At 45.7% G+C, this 18,824-nt stretch overlaps 1 protein-coding gene and 1 long non-coding RNA gene across 3 annotated transcripts in view; one reads left to right on the forward strand and one right to left on the reverse strand.

The window, feature by feature from the left end:
• Positions 1–651: 651 nt before the first annotated feature.
• LOC128421629 (uncharacterized) lies at positions 652–3,105 on the reverse strand. Its single transcript, XR_008332360.1, has 2 exons — positions 2,808–3,105; positions 652–907 (listed from the first exon to the last, which is right to left on the reverse strand). It is a non-coding gene; the product is annotated as an uncharacterized LOC128421629 (long non-coding RNA).
• Positions 3,106–3,225: 120 nt separating this feature from the next.
• The window catches only part of CACNG2 (calcium voltage-gated channel auxiliary subunit gamma 2), a 123,152-nt gene continuing 107,553 nt past the window's right edge, over positions 3,226–18,824 (forward strand). Inside the window, exon 1 of one of the 2 annotated variants that reach the window (XM_053404629.1) lies at positions 3,226–4,551. In XM_053404629.1, the coding sequence (XP_053260604.1) occupies positions 4,341–4,551 (211 nt within the window). In that variant the 5' untranslated portion in view covers positions 3,226–4,340. The remainder of the gene's footprint in view (positions 4,552–18,824) is intronic. The other variant, XM_053404628.1, reaches the window with a different exon arrangement.

Raw genomic sequence — 18,824 nt, forward strand, 5'->3', positions numbered from 1 at the left:
CTTAATGCTAGATCCAAGGTAACATTTTCTTCCACGTGAATTCTTTGGGCATGATTCTGATGGAGGAGTGCACTTGTAAAACGGGATGTCTAGCACCAGTGTCTAGCACACTGATGGAGCTATATTAGGGCTTAAGCAACCTTTTTCTCTCTGTATTTCCTTGGGAGTAATCTGTCAGGGTCTAGAGTCACAAGTGGATATGATAGGAGTAAAGCCAGAAGCAAAGATGAGTGGGACCATCCCACTTTTCTCTCTCATCTTTATGCCACTCCCCCACCCCCCAGCTTTTTCTTCCTTGCCACCTGCAAGAAATAAGGCAAAGGGCCTCGTGGAAGTAGACCTATGACCACAGGGTTCCCACCCCTGATCTGTATCAATAAGGAGGGGAAAGAGGAGAAATGAATTAAAAATCCTCAGCATTTTCTTAGGAAGCATCTGAAAATAGACCAGGATACTAAATACCTGAGAGCTGGAAGCAGAGCCAGTGGCAACAGGAATCTTCTTCACTGGGTCATTGGAAAGACAAACAAAACCACAAGGGAAAGACTACAAGCTGCTTTGCATAACTATGAGGGCTAGAAGCTTAGATGGCCTTGGAAAATGCAGAATGACATTACGTCCCCACGAGATTAAGCTCTGATTACAAGAAAGTTGTCACCTTGTTTGTGAATATTTATTATTTTTAATAACGGTATTTGATATAATCCTTGAAAACTAAGTTCCAAGCATCTGTTTTCCTTTGAGTTCAATACATTAAAGAGCATAAAAATACATAAAGGAATCTTTTAAAGATGGATATTTCCTCTACTGTATGTGAACCTGGTAGGCAAGCCATTCATCTTCTGCAAACTCTTTAATGTTCATCAGACCTTTGAGTGATTGTTTAACAACAAAAAAGTGCCTCAGCCTGTAAAGTGAAAGAGAGAGGGGAAGAAATAAAGGCAAAAAGGCAGGGGTATGAAACTGCAATGTGTCTCGACACCTTCCACAGATTCAGCCTCACCACACACCCCTCTGGCAAGACTACAGGCAACCTCAAGCAGCCCTCCCAGTCTCTCTTGTTCTCTGATCTATGAAATTGATCAGAGATAAATGAAATCAGTTGGACCAGAAATTAGATGGGAGTCATTTCACTTCCTTTGCTGTTGTTACATTAATGAGCAATTATACATTAAGAACTATGAGGTGACTGATGTAATTAACCTCATAAACTGAGACTACTGAGGAAAGGAGGGGGAAGGCTTAGGACATACTTTGATGTCAGTATTGTATGTTAAAAAAATATAGATAGAAAGGTATTATTGGGCCCACTGTTAGCATGTTGCAATTGGCTTAGTAGATACAGCGAACTAGCACAGTTTTGTTTGTTTCTAAATGAAGGGTCATAAGAAGGGGAATATCTCAAGGATATATGTTGGGACAGGTGCTTTTCAGCTTGGTCATAAATGACCTAGAGTTTGGGATGAGCAGCAAGGTGGCAAAGTTTTTTGAAAATGCTGAATTATTGGTGGAAAGAAACAAAAAGGGATTGAGAGGAGCAAACTGGTTGGATGTGCAAAAAAAGTTAAATATTGTTCATTATAAACAAGCGTCAATTGATGCACATTGGGGCAATAAATCCTCATCTCACACATACACTGATGTGGTCTGAGATGGATGTGACTGGCCAAGAAAGGGGTCTTGGGTCATGGTGGATAATGCAATGAGAATATTAATAAAGCATATACCAGGTGTGAAATGGGCAAATTCCATGCTAGGTATCATTAGGAAGTGGTTCTGGATTAAAACTACCAGTATTGTCAGTCCTTTACACAATCCTCAGTGCAACCATGCCTGAATTCTCTTTACAGAGCTGGTCATTGCATTCCAAAAAGGATAGTTTAGAGCTGGGAAAGGTGCACAAAAGGGCAACAAACATGGCCAGAGTAATTGCTCTATATGGAAAAGTTACAAATTTGGGGGCTTTGTAATTTAGAAAAATGGTAAGTAAAGGGGGACATAACAGAGGCTTGTAAAATGATGCATGGTGTGCAGAAAGTGGAGAAAGAAAAGTTTCCATCCCTCTCATAACACTAGAACTCAAAGTCCTCTAATGAAGCTGAATAATTCAGGACAGACAAAAGGAAATACTTATTCACACAGTGCATAGATAAGCTATGGAATACCACAAGACATGAGGATGGCCACCACCTTAGAGGGCTTTAAAGTGGGGCTGAGACAAATTCATTTAGGATAAGGCTATCAGTGCGTAACTACTATCTCCAATCTTCCTCTAGTTGCCAGTTGCTGGGAAACAGAAGTGGGAGAGGGCTATTGCCATATATCTCCTGCATGTGAGCTTCTAATAGGTTTCAGGCTTGCCGCTCTAGGAAACAGGATGCAAAACTAGAAAGGCCTTTGGTCTGGTTCAGTAAGGTTCTTCTTCTGTTCTAATTCTCGCTTTCTCTCTCTCTCTCTCCCTCCCTCTCTCTCTCTCTCTCTCTCTGAGCAAGGACATTTGAGGACAAGATTCTACACATGCATCAAATTCCTTATTTGTTCTGCCTTGTTTTGCCATTCCCAGGGCTTCAAAATATCAGTTTGTTGGAGTACGCAATCTGTTATCTCACAGAGAGCTTTCAAAAGAAAGACAGACACACAACATAGATCCACACACAACAATTCAACAGAACAACGGATGTAGCCCAACAGCAGCACCCTCCTCCCCCCCGAAAAAAATGTTTTAAGCACCCAGCCAAAGTAATGAGAACATTTCCCCCCTTGTTGTCAACATATATAACAATATATGCAAATAGATTTCAAATTACCCTTCCACGTTGCATTTTCACTGTCTCCTAGGAAGAGAAACGGCTGATTGAAGTTTTGTGCTGGACTAATTGTGATGTGAGGAGCTCTGGGCACTTATTACTGGAATGAGCAGGCTGGATGGGGGAGCGGGCGTGGGGGGGGGAGCGCAGAGGATGAAAAGAGAGATCCAGCTACTCCTTTCTCTGAGCTCCTGAAGCGTAAGGGAGTAATCATTTCAGAATCTGGAAGGAGAGGGGTAAAAAAACGCAAAGGATCACGCAGGAAGGCTAATCGCCCCCGCCCTTCCTGCACTTGAGAGACAAGAAGGGTTACTATCACTTGCAGATGCTCGGGAAGAGGATCTAGGAAGTGGAAGGTTGCCCCCCCCTCCCTCCTTCTCCTCCGCGCGCCCGCCAACCCTCCTCAGTTTTCCCAGCAGCACCCCGGGCAAAGAGGTAAAAGAGCTGTTCTTCAGCACCGCGGAGTGATCGGTGCAGGGGAGCTGTCCATTTCAGCACCACCACGTTAATGCAGTAGGTGGGAGCGGAACTAGCAAGGCAAGAAGAGGCGCGAGACACCGACGAGCAGCATATCCTGCAGCAAGCCTCCTGGTTCCCCTGATCTTCGGAAGCTTTGCAGAGAGGGGGGAGGAAGGGAAATCCGTCTTGCTTCTCCGGGAGAGACTCCCCCCTCCTCTGCCCATTTTACCACCACTACCAACATCACCACCAATCACAACAACCGCTGCTCTGCCGCTGCCGTGAAGAGGGGGGTGAAAAGCCATGGAAGGCAAAATCTCAGCACCCGTTCAGCTGAAATCAAGGGCTTACAATATACTGGCAAGTCTAGTTCGGTGGTAGAAAACGGGGAGCGGAGGGAAGATCTGGAACGAGAGCGAGCCAACAGACGAACAAAAACCCCACCAAAAAAAATATATCCGAAGAAGATAACTGGAAAGAAAAGGGATTTTTCATGGCGCAGGCTGCAGAGCTGAGCAAGAAGACTGAAGGTTGCATCTCTGCTCTTACAGTCTCTAACTGTCTAGGTCCAGATAATGAGAGAGTGTGTTGAGGATGCTGTTTCTGTTGCCGCTGCTGCTGCTCCCCTGTTCACTGTGGAAGCCATCTCCAAATTAGCCATTACATATGGAAACTGGAGACCAGAATTTTAGAAAAAGGGATTAAGGCATCTCATTTTTGGGGGGGTTTATCTATTTTTTCCTTTATTTTATTTTTATATAATATATATATATATATAATATTAACCGCCGGAACGTTTCTCTTTTAAAAGGCAAGCCTCTTCCCGTGTGATTTTTTTTTTCATTTACACTGATTCCGTGGGCTTTCTTACCTCCCTTTTTTATGTATAGATTTCTCTCTATTGATCTCGAATAGATACCCATTATATTATTATTATTGCTATTATTACTATTATTATTCTTACTAGAGGAAATATTATTCTTTTATTTTATTATTAACATACAAACATACACACACACACACACACACAGCCCAAGAATCAGAAGGCGTTGGGTATTTGTATAATGAAGAATTATGGGGCTCTTTGACAGAGGTGTTCAGATGCTTTTAACCACCGTTGGTGCTTTCGCTGCCTTCAGCCTCATGACCATAGCTGTGGGGACCGATTACTGGCTTTACTCCAGAGGGGTTTGCAAGATGAAAGGTACCGGTGATAATGAAACCAGCAAAAAGAACGAAGAAGTCATGACCCATTCTGGATTATGGAGAACCTGCTGCTTGGAAGGTATTTGATTCCGAAGCTCAACCTCTCCCCCACTCCCCGTCCCCACTCCGTCCCATTCCCTCCCATCTCCCCCCCCCAAAAAAAATCTTCCCCCGTTCCACCATTTTCTCGCTCCAACCCTGCCGCCATGGAACCAGGATGCTTGGGTTAGTTTCTGAGGAAAAGCAGTAAAGTTAGAAATAGCTCAGGTACACGTCCCCATTCTGTCCCCGCTAACCCCTCTTTCCCTTGTCCCCTGGAAACCCTGTTAACGTGATCAATGATCTCTGTATTGTGAAAACATCAAAGGGACCGTCTTGTTAAAGCGCGCGCGCGCGCGCGTGTGTGTATGTGTGTGTTCGAGCCGCCTCTTTCCGGATTCTTTACAGTTCCTTTTTGGAAAGCGAGCAAAATGTTATATTATTGGAGTGCGCTGTTGGCTTCTAATGACGGGGCGGTTGGAGGGGGGGCGGAATAATTGGTCTCCTTTTGCGAATGGATGTTGATGACGAGAAGTCTGGGAGAGTGAAAAGAGGGGGGAAAGAGGCAGAGCAACTTCCTATGTCTGGTGGCGTGTTCTGCCCCCACACCCCCGCTTCCTCACATGTACAATTTCTTAGCATCAACAACAGATCTTGTTATGTCTCGGCTGCCTAATTGGGTAAACTCGAATGTTCCCAGTTTTCTCTAGCGGAGTTTGCGAGGGGCTTTCGTAACGTCTCCTCCAGGCTGCTTATATACAGCTTGGCTGTGTGTGGCTTGTTTATTCTTTCTATTATTATTATTATTATTATTATTATTATTATTATTATTAGGCTGGTTTCAAGGGTGGGAGAGATCTGTATGCCCTTCTCTCGCCAAATGAACAAGTGGTGGGGAGAGGAAGGGGAGGGGAGAAGGGACAAAACCCTTTCCCTCTCTTTCCACCTCCCCACCCCCGTCTCTCTCCCTCTGTAATAGGAAAGTGAACAAGAGCAAGTCCTCTCGCACCCGGATTGACATGTCTGATGGCAGCAGGAGAATCACTACAGCAGCCAGTTTTTGAAATCAGACGCTGGAAATAGGCGGAGGGAGGAGGGGGTCCGGGGCTTTGCTTTGAAATGTGCTATTCAGCATGGCTCTCTCGGTATAGATGTGCAGGGCTGCGAGGGGGGGCGAGGGAGAGAGGGAGGGAGGGATGGAGCTGGGGGGGCTCTTCAGATCGTGCGTGGAAAGAAGGAAGGGAGGCTGATGCAAACGTGGGGTGTTTTGTGGGCACGCAAAGCCTCGCCGTAATCAGACCGTCTGTTTTAAGAATAGAAGCTAACTTGGGGGTGGGGGGAGCGGGGGATGGGTGGGCACACACGCAGCATGTACATGGCTTGCCTCGCGTCCCCGCCTCAAACCCCAAGCTGAGGCCGATCGCGCTCGCCGGCGATGCCTCGGGGGTGCTGGGGGGGGGGCAGATCCCGCAAAATAGGATGGCGGGGAAAGGGAGCAGGGTACTGGGAAGAGAAGATCAACCTCTCTCCGCCCGTCGTTCATGGCCTCTCTTGCCCCCAAGCCCACACCCGCCCCCTTTTTATAAAAATAGGGGAAAGTAAGAAGTAAGCGAGGGGGGGCGGGTTGGACCTGCTGTTTGCAAATGGTTGTGGCCGGGAAGAATAGCGACATCCCCCCCCCCTTATTCTTGGTGCAAACGGTTGAGTGATGGCTGAACATGTTTTGAATAGCTAAGTGACTTCATTGAGCGATGGTCTGTTTGACGCATACTGCATTTGGTGCCCTTTCTCTCTCCAAGCCGCTGCCTTTTAACATATTCTGCAGAGGACTTCCATGCTGAATACTCTATGCTATCTCCCAGCCAGAGAGAGGCGAGTGGGGGGTGGGGAGGAATCAATATCGGAAAATTAATCGGCGGCGTTTTAAACACGCCAACAACACACACACCCCTCCAGAGAAGCGAATCTATCTGGAAATCTCTTCCCCTAAACACACACACACACACACACACACACACACACACACACACACACACAAATATTAAGAGCCTGTCAGGCTGCTCTATTCATTAACGTGGAAGAAAAGGAGAGGCATCGATCGAACGAAGCACTGACGAGATCCCTGTCTTCCAAAAAGCGAAAGGAAAGAGGCGGGATTGCCTCGGGGACTTGGGGGGAGAGGGGAGGGGAGGGGGCTGCAGAAAAGCCTTCCCGATCGGTGTCTTTTAGGATGAGGAGCCGATGAGGATGACTGCTGCTGCTGGGAGCAGTCTGGAGCGCCAATGAGGCGATCTTCCCGGGGGCAGGAGAGAGAGAGAGAGAGAGAGAGAGAGAGAGAGAGAGAGAGAGAGAGAGAGAGAATAAATAAATGTGGCATGAGTCCGCTTGTGCTTCTGGATCCACAGACACGTATCTCTGGCTACGAGGCATTTGGTGCGGGGTGGCGGCGTGTGCAGGGGGTGGGGGAGGCGGTGCGGGTCGCTCAGGCAGGGAGGAAGAGAGGAGGAGAAGCTAGGCTCTCTTTCTCCTTCCTCCCATTTTGCACGAGCCTTCCCCCCCACACACACACTCCGCACCAGCTCCCCTCCCCCCCACACCCTCCCCTTCCCGGCAGCTCGCCTGGGCTGAGATCGCCCGTCGATTAAAAGGGCAAGGATCTTTTAATTAAAAGCTCCTAATTGTGCCCATCCCGAGACGTGCCGTCAGCCTTTTTAACTCGGCAGCTAGTGTGTGTATGTGTGTGTGTTGCGTGTGTGCGCGCGTTTGTGTTTGTGCTCACAGCCCCGTTTTTGTGTTTTGGAAAATCGCAGCCCTGCAAAAGGGGTGTGAGAAGAGCAGAGGCAACCGCCTGGGCTGCTGTCACGGCGGCGCCCCCCCCCCCACGTTAGATGGGGAGGGTGCTGTTCTGCACACACACACACACACACACCGGCCCTGCTCCGTTGAGCGTGCAGCTGAAGTTTCCCTGAGAACACCCCGTCCCTCCACTCGGGGGTGGTGGGAACCCCCAAAGGGAAGCAGCCTGGATGGCACACTCCGCCTGTTGCTCGCCCATCGCCGGAAGCGACGCCGGGTGGAGAGACATGCAACTTTGTATGGGGGGGATGGACGAGGGTCGCTGCTAGCCCAGGGTTAGTCAGCAGCGCTGCTGGGGCGCTAGATCAGGACAGCCGATCTCCTAAGCTGCAAAGCACACGAGCTCCTGCGCCGAGGTTGGCTTTGCCCGGGGGCCTTTCCAGTCGAAGGCAGCAGAAGCAGAAAGAGACTTGGCTTTTTTCGACTCCCCAGAAGAATAAGCATTAAGTGGCTCTGGGGTTCAGGGAAGCTACGTCGAGAGGCATTCTTTCAGATCTCCCTTTCTCTCTCTCGCTCTTCAGTCCCCCTCTTTTTTAATCGTGTCGTTTGGCCTCGTGGGAAGACTCCCTGGCTGGGTTTGAAAGTCGCCCATTGGGGAAGGACTCTAGCTATTTCTCACCTCCCCCCCCTTAGCTGTAATACTGGAAAGTGAGACAAAAGAACAAAAACTGGAAGGTTTGCTTTGTTTTGTTTCCAAAGGAAGATTGGGCATTTATCCCTTAGGGTCGCTCTACTTCTATTTGCCATCTATGTATGCTTACAAAGAAGTAAACCCCACTGAATATAGTGGGACTTGCTCTCAGGTCAGTGTGCATAGGATTGCAGCCTTAGAAGGCTTGTGGCCTTGGAGAAAATGGGTTGCATTTGGGTTGCTGGTTGCTGGTTGCACCAGCCGCCCTCCCTGCAAATCCGTGGTCTTAGAACAGGCTCTGATTTTTCCATGAGAGTGTACAAAAATGGCACCAAATGCTAGTTTGTCCTTATATCAGTGCTTAGTTTACAAGAGAGGTTTTTGCAATGCCCCCACTTAGCTACTGTTTTTAGAATACCACAGGTGATCACAGTTTAGCTAAAATTGGAGGGGGTAGCAAGGTGAGCTTGTGGATTTAATTCAGTGGCCCCCTATCTTTTCTATCATAATTGGAGCATTGCCTTATATCTAGCTAGGACTGTGATATGCAGTGTTTGGTGCATCTTTCAGTTGTGAGATACTATGGCTTTTGTTAAATAAGGATCAAATCCACATCATTTCGAGAAGGCATGTATGCAAACAATATTTTTCATGTAAAACTAATGGTGCTTTTGTTGCTCATTTGTGGAATATACAAATCATTTTGGCTGTAGGAATATCACATTCCCTACAATAACATCTTACTCTAGCAACAACATGTGATTCTGCCCTCCAACAACCATGGTTGTTTGTTGCTCATGGGAGCTCTATGACTGCATAAGTGCCACAGTCCCCTACTGTAGGTACTGCCTCCTCAATGTTGTCCTGGGCAAGGGTCTCTAGTCTGGGGCTAGTTAGCTTCATGACCAATTTGTTGGTGAACTTGAATGTCAGTGAATTGCAAGAGTTCCAAAAGACAAGCTTAGGCCAAGGTGAACTCCAGATTGCCCAGTGGCCTTTGCAGCTCGAATGACTAGAAGGATGGACGGATACTGCTAGTAAGAGAGGAGTGCCATTGCACTCAGGCCTTGCTCTTGAGCTTCCTATAAGCATCAGGCTGGCCACTGTCAGAACAGGATGCTGAGCTAATGGGTCTTTGGCCTGATCCAGCAGGGCTCTTTTCATGTCCTGTTCACAGAGTGATGAAACTCCTCCCTCTCCATGCCCACACTCTATTGTAGACCTTTTTCTGTTCCAGTCCTGTTGGAAGTCAATGAGACTACATTCAAATAAACATGGATAGGTGTGAGTGGCACAAGGTTTTGTGTGTGCATGTTGGTTATATCAGAGACTGAGCAGTCAGTCATGTATTGTACCACTCCAGTGTTGGACTACTTAGACATCCCAGTAAGACTTTTCTTATTTTATTTTTCTTTTCACGAAACAGCAAACACCAAGTAGTTGCCAATGTTCTCTACCCTACCGCTCTGCCACTTTGTGACAGTTCAGTCTTTGAAAACCCTTGACTTTTTAAAAAAAAGTTATGTTTCTTTTATTTATTTATTTGAAAGTCCTGTTGCTCTTTATTTACTTATTTTGTAAACAAGCAAGCAGTAGTGTGGCTGTTGCCACCCTGTATTGTGTTTCGCCAGGATATCATACTGCTGTTGCCTTTGAATCAGAACCTGCAGACATTGATATTTAGTTGGATCACACCTTGGCAGAATAAAATGCTAGTGAGAACTGGGGGGGGGGGGGTGCAGCATCTGACAGCATGCAGGTCAGACCTAGTTCTTGAAGCAAATTCATCTTGTCCATGTAAAAGCTTTTTTTTTTTAATTCCCAATTTTATTAATGAAGAAAAACATTTGTTTATTCATTCATTTTGAAAATGTGTAAGAAACAGAGATATTCCACAATGAATGTTTAATCTCCCTTTTGGACCTTGTATGCAATACATACATGTTTGTGTGTCATGCGTGTGTTCCATAAAGATGGAATGGCATATATTATATTTCACCCATGCATGTATGCGGAAGCAGCTTCAGAAAGAGGAAATGTAAAGTGGGGTGGGCACAGTCAATTCTTCAGTTCTCTTCCCCACATCAACACTTCCCAGGCTGCTTTTCCACCACAGTGATCATAAAACATGTGTTTGCCAGAGCAAACTGTGAAACCCTTAATGCAGAGATGCAGGTGGGAGGTGCTGTGATGCCCTCAAGAAGTTGCGGAACTCCAGCTCCCATCAACCCCAACCACCACGGCCAATGATCAGGGATGATGCTGGAGCCCCACAGGTTCCCCAACCCTGACTTAATGTTTGACGTTGGTAACTTTGTTGTAGTCAAAGGGAGGGGTGACAAAACACTATTTGGCCTCACTGTCCGTGGAATAAAACATTCCTCCGCCTGAAATGAAAAGTTGGCCATCCCTGATTTAGAATATCATGCACTGAGCTTTTACTAGGGATTTTTTTCAAGGAGAGTTACTTTGATCCTCAAGAGATTGGTTTAATCAGGGCTCCTGATGAAAATAGGTGTAGGGTGGGAGGGAGGGAAATATCATTTAAAAAATCACTGATGTAATTATGATTACTGAGCTAGTGTATATTACATGCTCCGAACAGCTGGCATGTATGATATGAATACTATATATTTCAAATAAAAGAGGCTGTGATTTGTTGGGTGGAAAGGTGCAAAGGCTTATGTCCACCTAGATGTTGTGGACAATGGCTCACATCAGCCCCTGCCAGCATGGTCAATGGTCAGGTATGGTGGGAGTTGTAGCCCAGCAACTTTGGAATAGGACCACACTGGCTGTCCCTGGTCTAGAGTGTCTTCTCTTAATCAAGACAGCCATATACATAGCCTGGTGGCTGTCTCAGTTCTGGCTTCTCCTGTTTCAACTATCAGTTGTTTTTATTCACTCACTCATTCATTCATTCCTTATACTTCTAACCTACCTTTCAACACAAAGTCACTAGGATGAGTTAGCTACACCTAATCCATAGATAGACAGCTACCACCTAACCCAGGGGTGGAGAATTTGTGGCCCTCCAGATGCTGTTGTATCCCACCTCCCATCACCTCCAGCTAGCATGGTCAATGAGATTATGGGAATTGTAGTCTGGCAATATCTGGAGGGCCAAAGGTTAGGTGTCCTGTCCTAACCCTAATCCTTAGACAGTTCATACTCTATATTCAGCCAAGGGAAACCACCGCTTCATTCAAAGTGATCTCCTACAAAATGAAAGATAACAGCAGGTGCCTATACCCCAACTCATGATTAGAATTGCCACCAACATTTTGCCTGAAGCGGAATTTGCCATGAGTCTCTAGTTCCAGCTCTGAGAAAACCAGCAGAATTCCAAGGAGGCAGGGAAAGAAGAAGGCAGTCACACATCTGTACAAATGATTATCAAAAAGTGCTGAGCATGCATCCCTGCAGACAAATCAGGTTTTAATCTTCTCCTTTCTTCTTGGGCACGAGAGTCAAACCTTGAAGTTCAGATCCATCGTGGAGGGCTTTCTTCCTCATGGCTGGATTGAACAAAGATGTCAGCCCCCAGCTGCACTGACATTCCAAAATATACTGTTTTCCTCATCTGAACGAAGAGTTCCGGTCCACCCCTAGAATATTATTCATCTCATTAGATTAGGTTCCCCACTCAGGCTCCTTCGTTGGCATGTATTAGAACCATCACATTTTAATACTTTATTATTACTATTTTTCTTTTATTTTTGCTCTTGGCCATTCTGTCTTTTTGCTGCAGCAGGCTCTAGTTTTCCAAGTTGGGGGCTGGGAAGAGACCTTTTGGATTTTTAATTGCTCGTTTGTATGTCAAGCAGCTGAAATCAGCAAACTCTTATCAGCCATCTTATCCCTTCCTGCAAAGCTCTTTCTTTGATGGCCATTTCCCTCTTAGCCTCTATCTATTAATTTTGATGAATGCTATTTCTGAGCCCTGGTTAAATCTCCATAACTAGGGACTAATTTGGTCTTCCTTTTTACAGAAATCCAGAAGCCAAAAGGAGATTGGCTCACTGATGCCTCACAAAGCAAACAGGGATGACTTTGATTTTCTTTCACTGCACGGTTATTGGGGTTGTCATGTCATTACTATCAGAGGAGGGATTGGTCTTGGAGGCTTGCATGTGGGGCAACAGGCAGAGAGCACAATCGACTGAGAGTGAGCGTGTGTGCTGCACAAGAGGTTAGACATCCCTGTGGATTTGCCTGGTGTGAAGGCAAGTAATTGAATGGAGGCTGGTGATGAAAAGAATCCCAGCCAAGAGACCCTTTCTGAAGGAAATTAACGAGCTCATTGCTCCCTCTTTGCAGCTTGTCATAGCTGAGCAGTGCAGTGTTTGAGTGCAATTTCAACCAACACATAAGCCAAGCGTTGACATACACCGAGGCGGAAGGCAGGCAGGCTGCATTCTCACTTTTCTGACATTTCCTTGACCTGTGCAGAACCCCTGCTATTCAGCCTCAGTCCCCCCATATTTTCCTGCCAGCATTATTTAGGCACGGTTCATCTCCTGGCTGTGATCTGAGTTTTCCACCCCAAGGCCCCTATATAATTTTGCCAATGCACCTTGGTCTCAGCTTGTTCTCAACTTCGGAATCCTTCTCATATTAATCAATCCCCAGCAGAGCTTTTGCCAATACACCCTCAATCTTGATTTGCTGTAATAGCCGGTTTTCCCATTCTGGAGTCTCTGCAGTGCTTTACATCCTCTGTTTTGCCAGACCAAACTCCTGCTATTTGTGCTAGGACTCGCACAGCTTTGCTCATGCACGTCCAGCCTGATTTATAATACCCCTCGCTGTTCCAGCCTTAGATTTCCTCTGAGCACAACACAGTTAATTGCTGTGGATTAAGGCAGGGTGGTTGTATCTTTGCAGAAAGGCCCAGATACAGCACTGTGTCTCATGCAGAGCAGCAAGTGATTGCCCAATACATTGCGCACATTCGAGTGGCAGGCTGTCCATATGCAGCAAGGGTTGAGAGAGGGCCATAGCTCAGTAGATGAGTTCAAGCCATGCTATAGGAGGTTCATTCCTTAGCATCTCTGGGTTGTTGGGTTTAAAAGGAAAAAAAACTCAAATAGCAGGACTGGGTAATTTCTCTGTCTGAGGATCTGGAGAGTGGCTGCCTATCAAGGTAGATGACACAGGACACGATGAGACCTTCTGTCTGAGTGCAGAGACTCGCTTGTTAAGGAAATGCCATCGGGGCAGGAGCTTGAAGCAGAAGTCCAGGCCCCACTCAGCAGAAGGATCAGAAAGGCCATAAACAGGCTTGCCTGGTGCCTTCGTTATATATGTTTAGGTGCCAAGCAAAAACATTCCTCTTCTCTCAGGCCTTTGGCTAATTAAATAATCTGTGGCCTTTTAAACTGTGGGAGGGGGTTATTGTTATTGTTGGCTATCAGGGTATGTTTTTGGGGGGAGCCTATATGGTCAACCATCCTGTGATCCTCAGATGAAGGGCGGTTTAGAAATGTAATAAAGAAAAGAAAACATTGCAAGGCCAGCTTACCAAATTTTGAAATAAGCAAAGTAATATGCATTACCATCTCAAGAGAACCCAACCCCAACCCCGCAAGATCATTATGTCCACTAAATGCATCACTGTCTGAGTGAATGCAAGCCACATAGGTCCATCTGTTGGATAGAGCTGGTGGGTTTCGCACAGCCCATGTGGTTTCTGTTGCTCTTGAGAGAGGTGTAGGATTGTCTGAAGAAAGGGGTTAGATGAGGTTATTTTGGAAGCCGGAAGCAGAGGCACAGGTTTGATGGGCTTCGTGGTCCTCCAAATATTGTTTCCTGGTTTGGGTTTATTTCACTCTGCAGAAGGATAGAGGAGGATAGTGACACCTGATGAGGTGGAGATTACCAGGGGTAGGCGACCTGTCAATATATTGCTGAATTTAGGCCCCACCAGAATGGCTAATGGTCAGGGGTGCCCAGAACCCTAGTCAAATAATATCTGACGGGTACCATTTGGCCTACCCTTAGGTTAGGCTATCATGAGATATGCAAGCCTAAAAGATGAAGTGTTAAAGACTGTATAACAATCAAGAGCAAAGAGCAACGTGGCTGCTGTGCAAGGGGGGTGATGGATAGCTTAACGTTGTCCTGGAATGCACCATAAATTGCCGCCTTCAGGAGAGTGAGAAAGAAACTGTAGGGAGAAAGATGTGGCTCTGCAGTGTAGCAGCAGCAGCATCGCTACCATGCAATGCAATTGCACAGAGACACAGATAATATTCTGACTTTTTCCACGGATATGAGTAATGTTCTCTTTCGACTATCAAATCCTTCTTCTCCCTCTCCCCATGCGGTCCCAGAATTGTGTAGCCTACAGTAGACCCCTGTGCACATGCATGCTTATGTGATCTTGCTTTTGGGCCAAGGGAAATTGAGCCTAAATAAAACACAATTCCATCTAGATCTCATAGCACTGAGGATTTTGCCCTCCCCCACCTGCTGTGCCAATAGGTTTCCCAATCAAACTGGGAAGTGTATCTTATTTCAGGGAGAGCCTGGCCTGCACCATTATTGCACTGTTCTTTGCTTCCTGAGGCAGCACTTGCTGGGAAAGAAGAATGCAGCTTGGCACAATAGGCATGTTCCCTTTTCAAAGGAAAAGGGGAAATGCTTTACCAAATTGTACAGCGGCTAATTTCCCCCCATCATAGTTTTTCTTCAAACCTATAAAAAGAAATAGGGTAGGGCAAGGAACATTTTTTAAAAATATATATATAAAAGGCAAGCATTCAATAAATATACCCAGTCGTGGCACATATTTTTCTTATCTGCAACGATTTTGGGTGTCATGAAAAGCAGAAAATTGTTTGATTTTTAATATATATATATTTTTCAGTGTCAAGGAGGGGAAGCTTCAGGTGCCAAGATAACATGGGTGGTGGCCCTGTGTACTATGCACAATTGCTTCTCTACCCACCCCCACCCCACCATCCCCGCACCAACATACACATCCTGAGCATATTTTTTTTTTAGGGCACCATTTGCTACTTTGCCTCAGGCAGCAAAATGCTTTAGGCCAGCCATGCTTGGGAGAAGTAAACATAAAGGAACGTGCCCCCCCAATCTCCCTTTAGATCTCCTTTGACTGGTCTGCCGTCCCTCAATCTACGTTCCCAGTTATCTGTTCTCCATTCTTTTCTTTTTTTAAATAGATTTTATTAAAGATTTTCTTGGGTTAAAAAAGTACACACATCATCTCTGTTTTCAGGTCATAAAGTCTTTTTTTTTACAGATCATTTATATTTTATGTGAGACTTTCGTGCTGTATACAGTATATGGTTGGGGGGAAGAGAGGTGGGGAGAGAGAGCAGCAAGGGAGAGAAGGGGCTAGTAAACTTTCCTTCTTTTTACATCTTCATTCTTGCCTGTATTTCCTTCTCTCTGTTGCTTTTCTTTTATTCCGCTCTTCCTCTTTTCGTTCTGGCATTTCTGCTTTCTGCCACCTTTCCCTTGCCTCCATGTTTCATTATCACACCTGCAGCTTCGCCATATCACAACTTCTCACTACTGGGGTTGGGTTTATTTTCCCACCTTCACTCCAGCGGACTCACTTCTTTTGTATTATGGTCTTCACTGCTTTTTTCTTCACATCTCTTTTAAGATTGCCTTTTTGCTCCCTATCCCCTCTGCTTGAGTCCTCTTTCTTTCCTCAGCTGAGGAACAGGAAAGCTGCTATTGCTCATAAGGGTAAGAAGAAACCATATTTCATATTTCTGTGCCTCCTCCTGAATGCACATGCCTTCCTCTACTCATGGCTTTCTCTCCTGTCACCTCTAAGGAGCAGGTCTCAGCATTAACACATATACAGCTCCTGTACAAGCTCTTGACCACCTTCACTGTGCAAACTTTGCTACGGCAAACAGAAGTTGGTCAAGATCAATTGCTATGATTTGTACTGGATTCAAAACCCAGGATTCAAAAGCCCATAGTCTTGTCATATAACATCCATGCTATAGGAACAAGGTAGCAGATTCTCACCATAGATAAGAGCATGCAAAGTTGGAGTGTTTTTTGCAGGACTAATACATAAGCTGGTCAGGAACAGCTGCAGGCAACATTTTGATGTGGCTATTCAAAGAACTTCCAGGTTATATAATGCATTTTTACCACTGATATTGGCCATCTTGGATTTCAGAACATTTGAGAACATGACAGATCCACGTCCCAAAATGGTTATTCTCATCCATCCAATAATAATTATGCTAAGCCATCTAATAAGGAACCAATTCATGGTTCAACAAAAAAGGCTTGGAGCTCCAAAGCCAGGTGAGCTTCAAAGCCTGGCCAGGACAGGGTGTTGCAGGGAACAACAATCACACCATACATTTAAAGCACTATGATATCACTTTAAACAGTCATGACTCCCCTGCCCAAAGAATTCTGGAAGCTGTAGCTTGTTAAGGGCACTGAGAGTTGTTAGGAGACCCTATTCTCCTCCCAGACCTATGATTCCCAGATTTCTCTGGGAGCAGTGAGTGATTGTTAAATCAGTCTGAGAATTATAGCTCTGGGTGAGGAATAGGGGCCTTCTAACAACTCACAGCACCACTAACAAACTACAACTCCCAGAATTCTTTGAGGAAACTGCTACTGTTTCAAGTGGTATCATAGTGACACCAGCCACTGCTGCAAGCATAGACCTTAGCACTGGCCTTTGGGGGATTTTTGAGGGATGGATACCATTGTTTTCATATTTCTTGAGTCTGAATTGCTAAGCTTGCTCACTTGCACCTTTACATTTTGTACTCATCCATTGTCCCCATCAACCTGAAACAGTCTCAGTTTTCTGGTACCTTTCTTCAATCAATATCTGCCCTTATTTTGTCTCTGTTTAAGAATGTAAAGCTTTAGTGCACATGGCTGGAGTTGCCAGTCTTTAGGTATCAGTTTCCTCTCTTTGATCACAAAACATTAACCCTCCATGTTGGGGCACTGAGTGGGACTACATCTGGTCTCTGTTTCGCCTGCACATACCTGCTCTTGCATGAACATCAACACACCTTGTTGTGCACAGCCAAGGCATAGGCAGCAGCTGGTGAAGTTATCTGTGACCCCATTCAGTATGACAACCTTTGGCAATTATGGTCCACCTCACCCCACCCCACTGTATCGTCAACTAAAATAAAATACATCATCTTTACTTCTAAATCAATAAAGGTCAGGCTGTTGCAGAAAAAAAATGAATGCAACAACCTGTGTAGGGAAGAGCCTCCCTTAAGGTCTACTGGTGTATATTGGGTGGGGCTTAGGGAAAAGTGACAACCTGGATAGTGTGAGTACACTGTTTTCAAATGGGAAATATTGAATGGCAGCAGCAAGGACCCTGTTCCCTCCAGGCATTACTGGATTCCAACTCCTATCAGTCCCAGTCAACATGGCCAAGAGTCAGAAATAATGGGAATTGTACTCCAACAACACCTGGAAGCCACAAGTTCCCCACATCTGTTTTAAAGTCAGAGGCATTGAACAAGGCCATGTTGCTGTGTTGGCAGCTGTCCTCCTTTGACAGAGGTGACTTTTCCATTGTACTGGGAGTAGAGGCAGGACAATAAATGAGAGAAATGAATGCTTTTCTGTGTTATGTGCATGTGGGGGTAAGTGACTTACTTGGGGAAAGCAGTGTGCCATTTTTAAGAAGGGAAGGGCTGGTGCCTAGGTCTGATAGGAAGTCTGCATGCCAGACTCCTTCTGGATACTGTGGTTACTCAGTAGGGAAGAGAAGGCATTCTGTGCTTCTTCCAAATTGTCTTTCTTTTGTCCTGGAGTTGTCCTGAAGTTGTCCTGAAGTTTGTCCCAAGAGGATGGTCAGGGTGCAAAATTAAGCTGTGTGGCTGCTATCTGCAAGCATCGACATCCCAGCCCTTTGAGACTTTCTGGTCCCACATAAACCCAACTGGAGAGGGATGGTGATAATGATGAATTAGTATGACACTTTCATTAGCCAGAGTGCTTTATTGCCCCGGTTCCATTTCAGAAGAGGGAAGGACAGGCACCCCTGGGCCTGCCCAGTTCTGGTGGCCAAGCCCAGATGGGCAAAGCCAGGTCCTACAGTCCAACCTGCTAGCTGCTCTGCCCACTCTGCTTCCTTTTGCATCCATGAGAGTGTTTGCCAAGCGTACAAACAGCATCGAACATGCAATCAATGCCATTGGTTGCTGCTCTGGGTTTGTTTTGCTCTTTTAAAATACATGTGAGAGACTGCCTAGTTTCTCTCACACACACGCTGGTGTAACTCATGAGTCACTCGGCTGAGGGGGGGTGAGGAAAGAGAGATGGTTTTATATTTGGTATTGAAGCAGTTTAAGCAAGAAGAGAACTGGGCACTTATATAAGAAGCTGGCTTCTACTGAGTCAGACCAATGTTCCATAGACTAGCATCTATGCTGACCGGCAGGCGCTCTCAAGGCAGCTCTTTCTCTTCGTCTGCTGCTCTGAGATCCTATAACTAAAGATGCTAGAGTTTACCAGATGCCTGTCACCAAGCCTTTTCCTTCCTTCTGTTTTCACATAATTTAGAAACCATTTAGTTTTACGTCTCTCAGGAATCTTTTTTAGAGCAGGGAATGTATTTTCTGCCCTTTCTGATCTCCTCTGTTACACACACACACACACACACACATACATATTTGATATTTTTTTTAATGCAGCTCAAATTTAGTCATGATTTGAGGGCTCCTTTGCACATCCTTCCTTCTAAAGTGTTCCCCTGACATGGGTTGAGGTTAGTGCTAAGCCAAAATTTCTCAGAATCCATTATCCTGGGAGAATTCCTGAGTTTCCATTCTCTCTCT

This window comes from Podarcis raffonei, chromosome 10 (assembly GCF_027172205.1).
Source record: "Podarcis raffonei isolate rPodRaf1 chromosome 10, rPodRaf1.pri, whole genome shotgun sequence".
NCBI classification, from domain to species: Eukaryota; Metazoa; Chordata; class Lepidosauria; order Squamata; family Lacertidae; genus Podarcis; species Podarcis raffonei.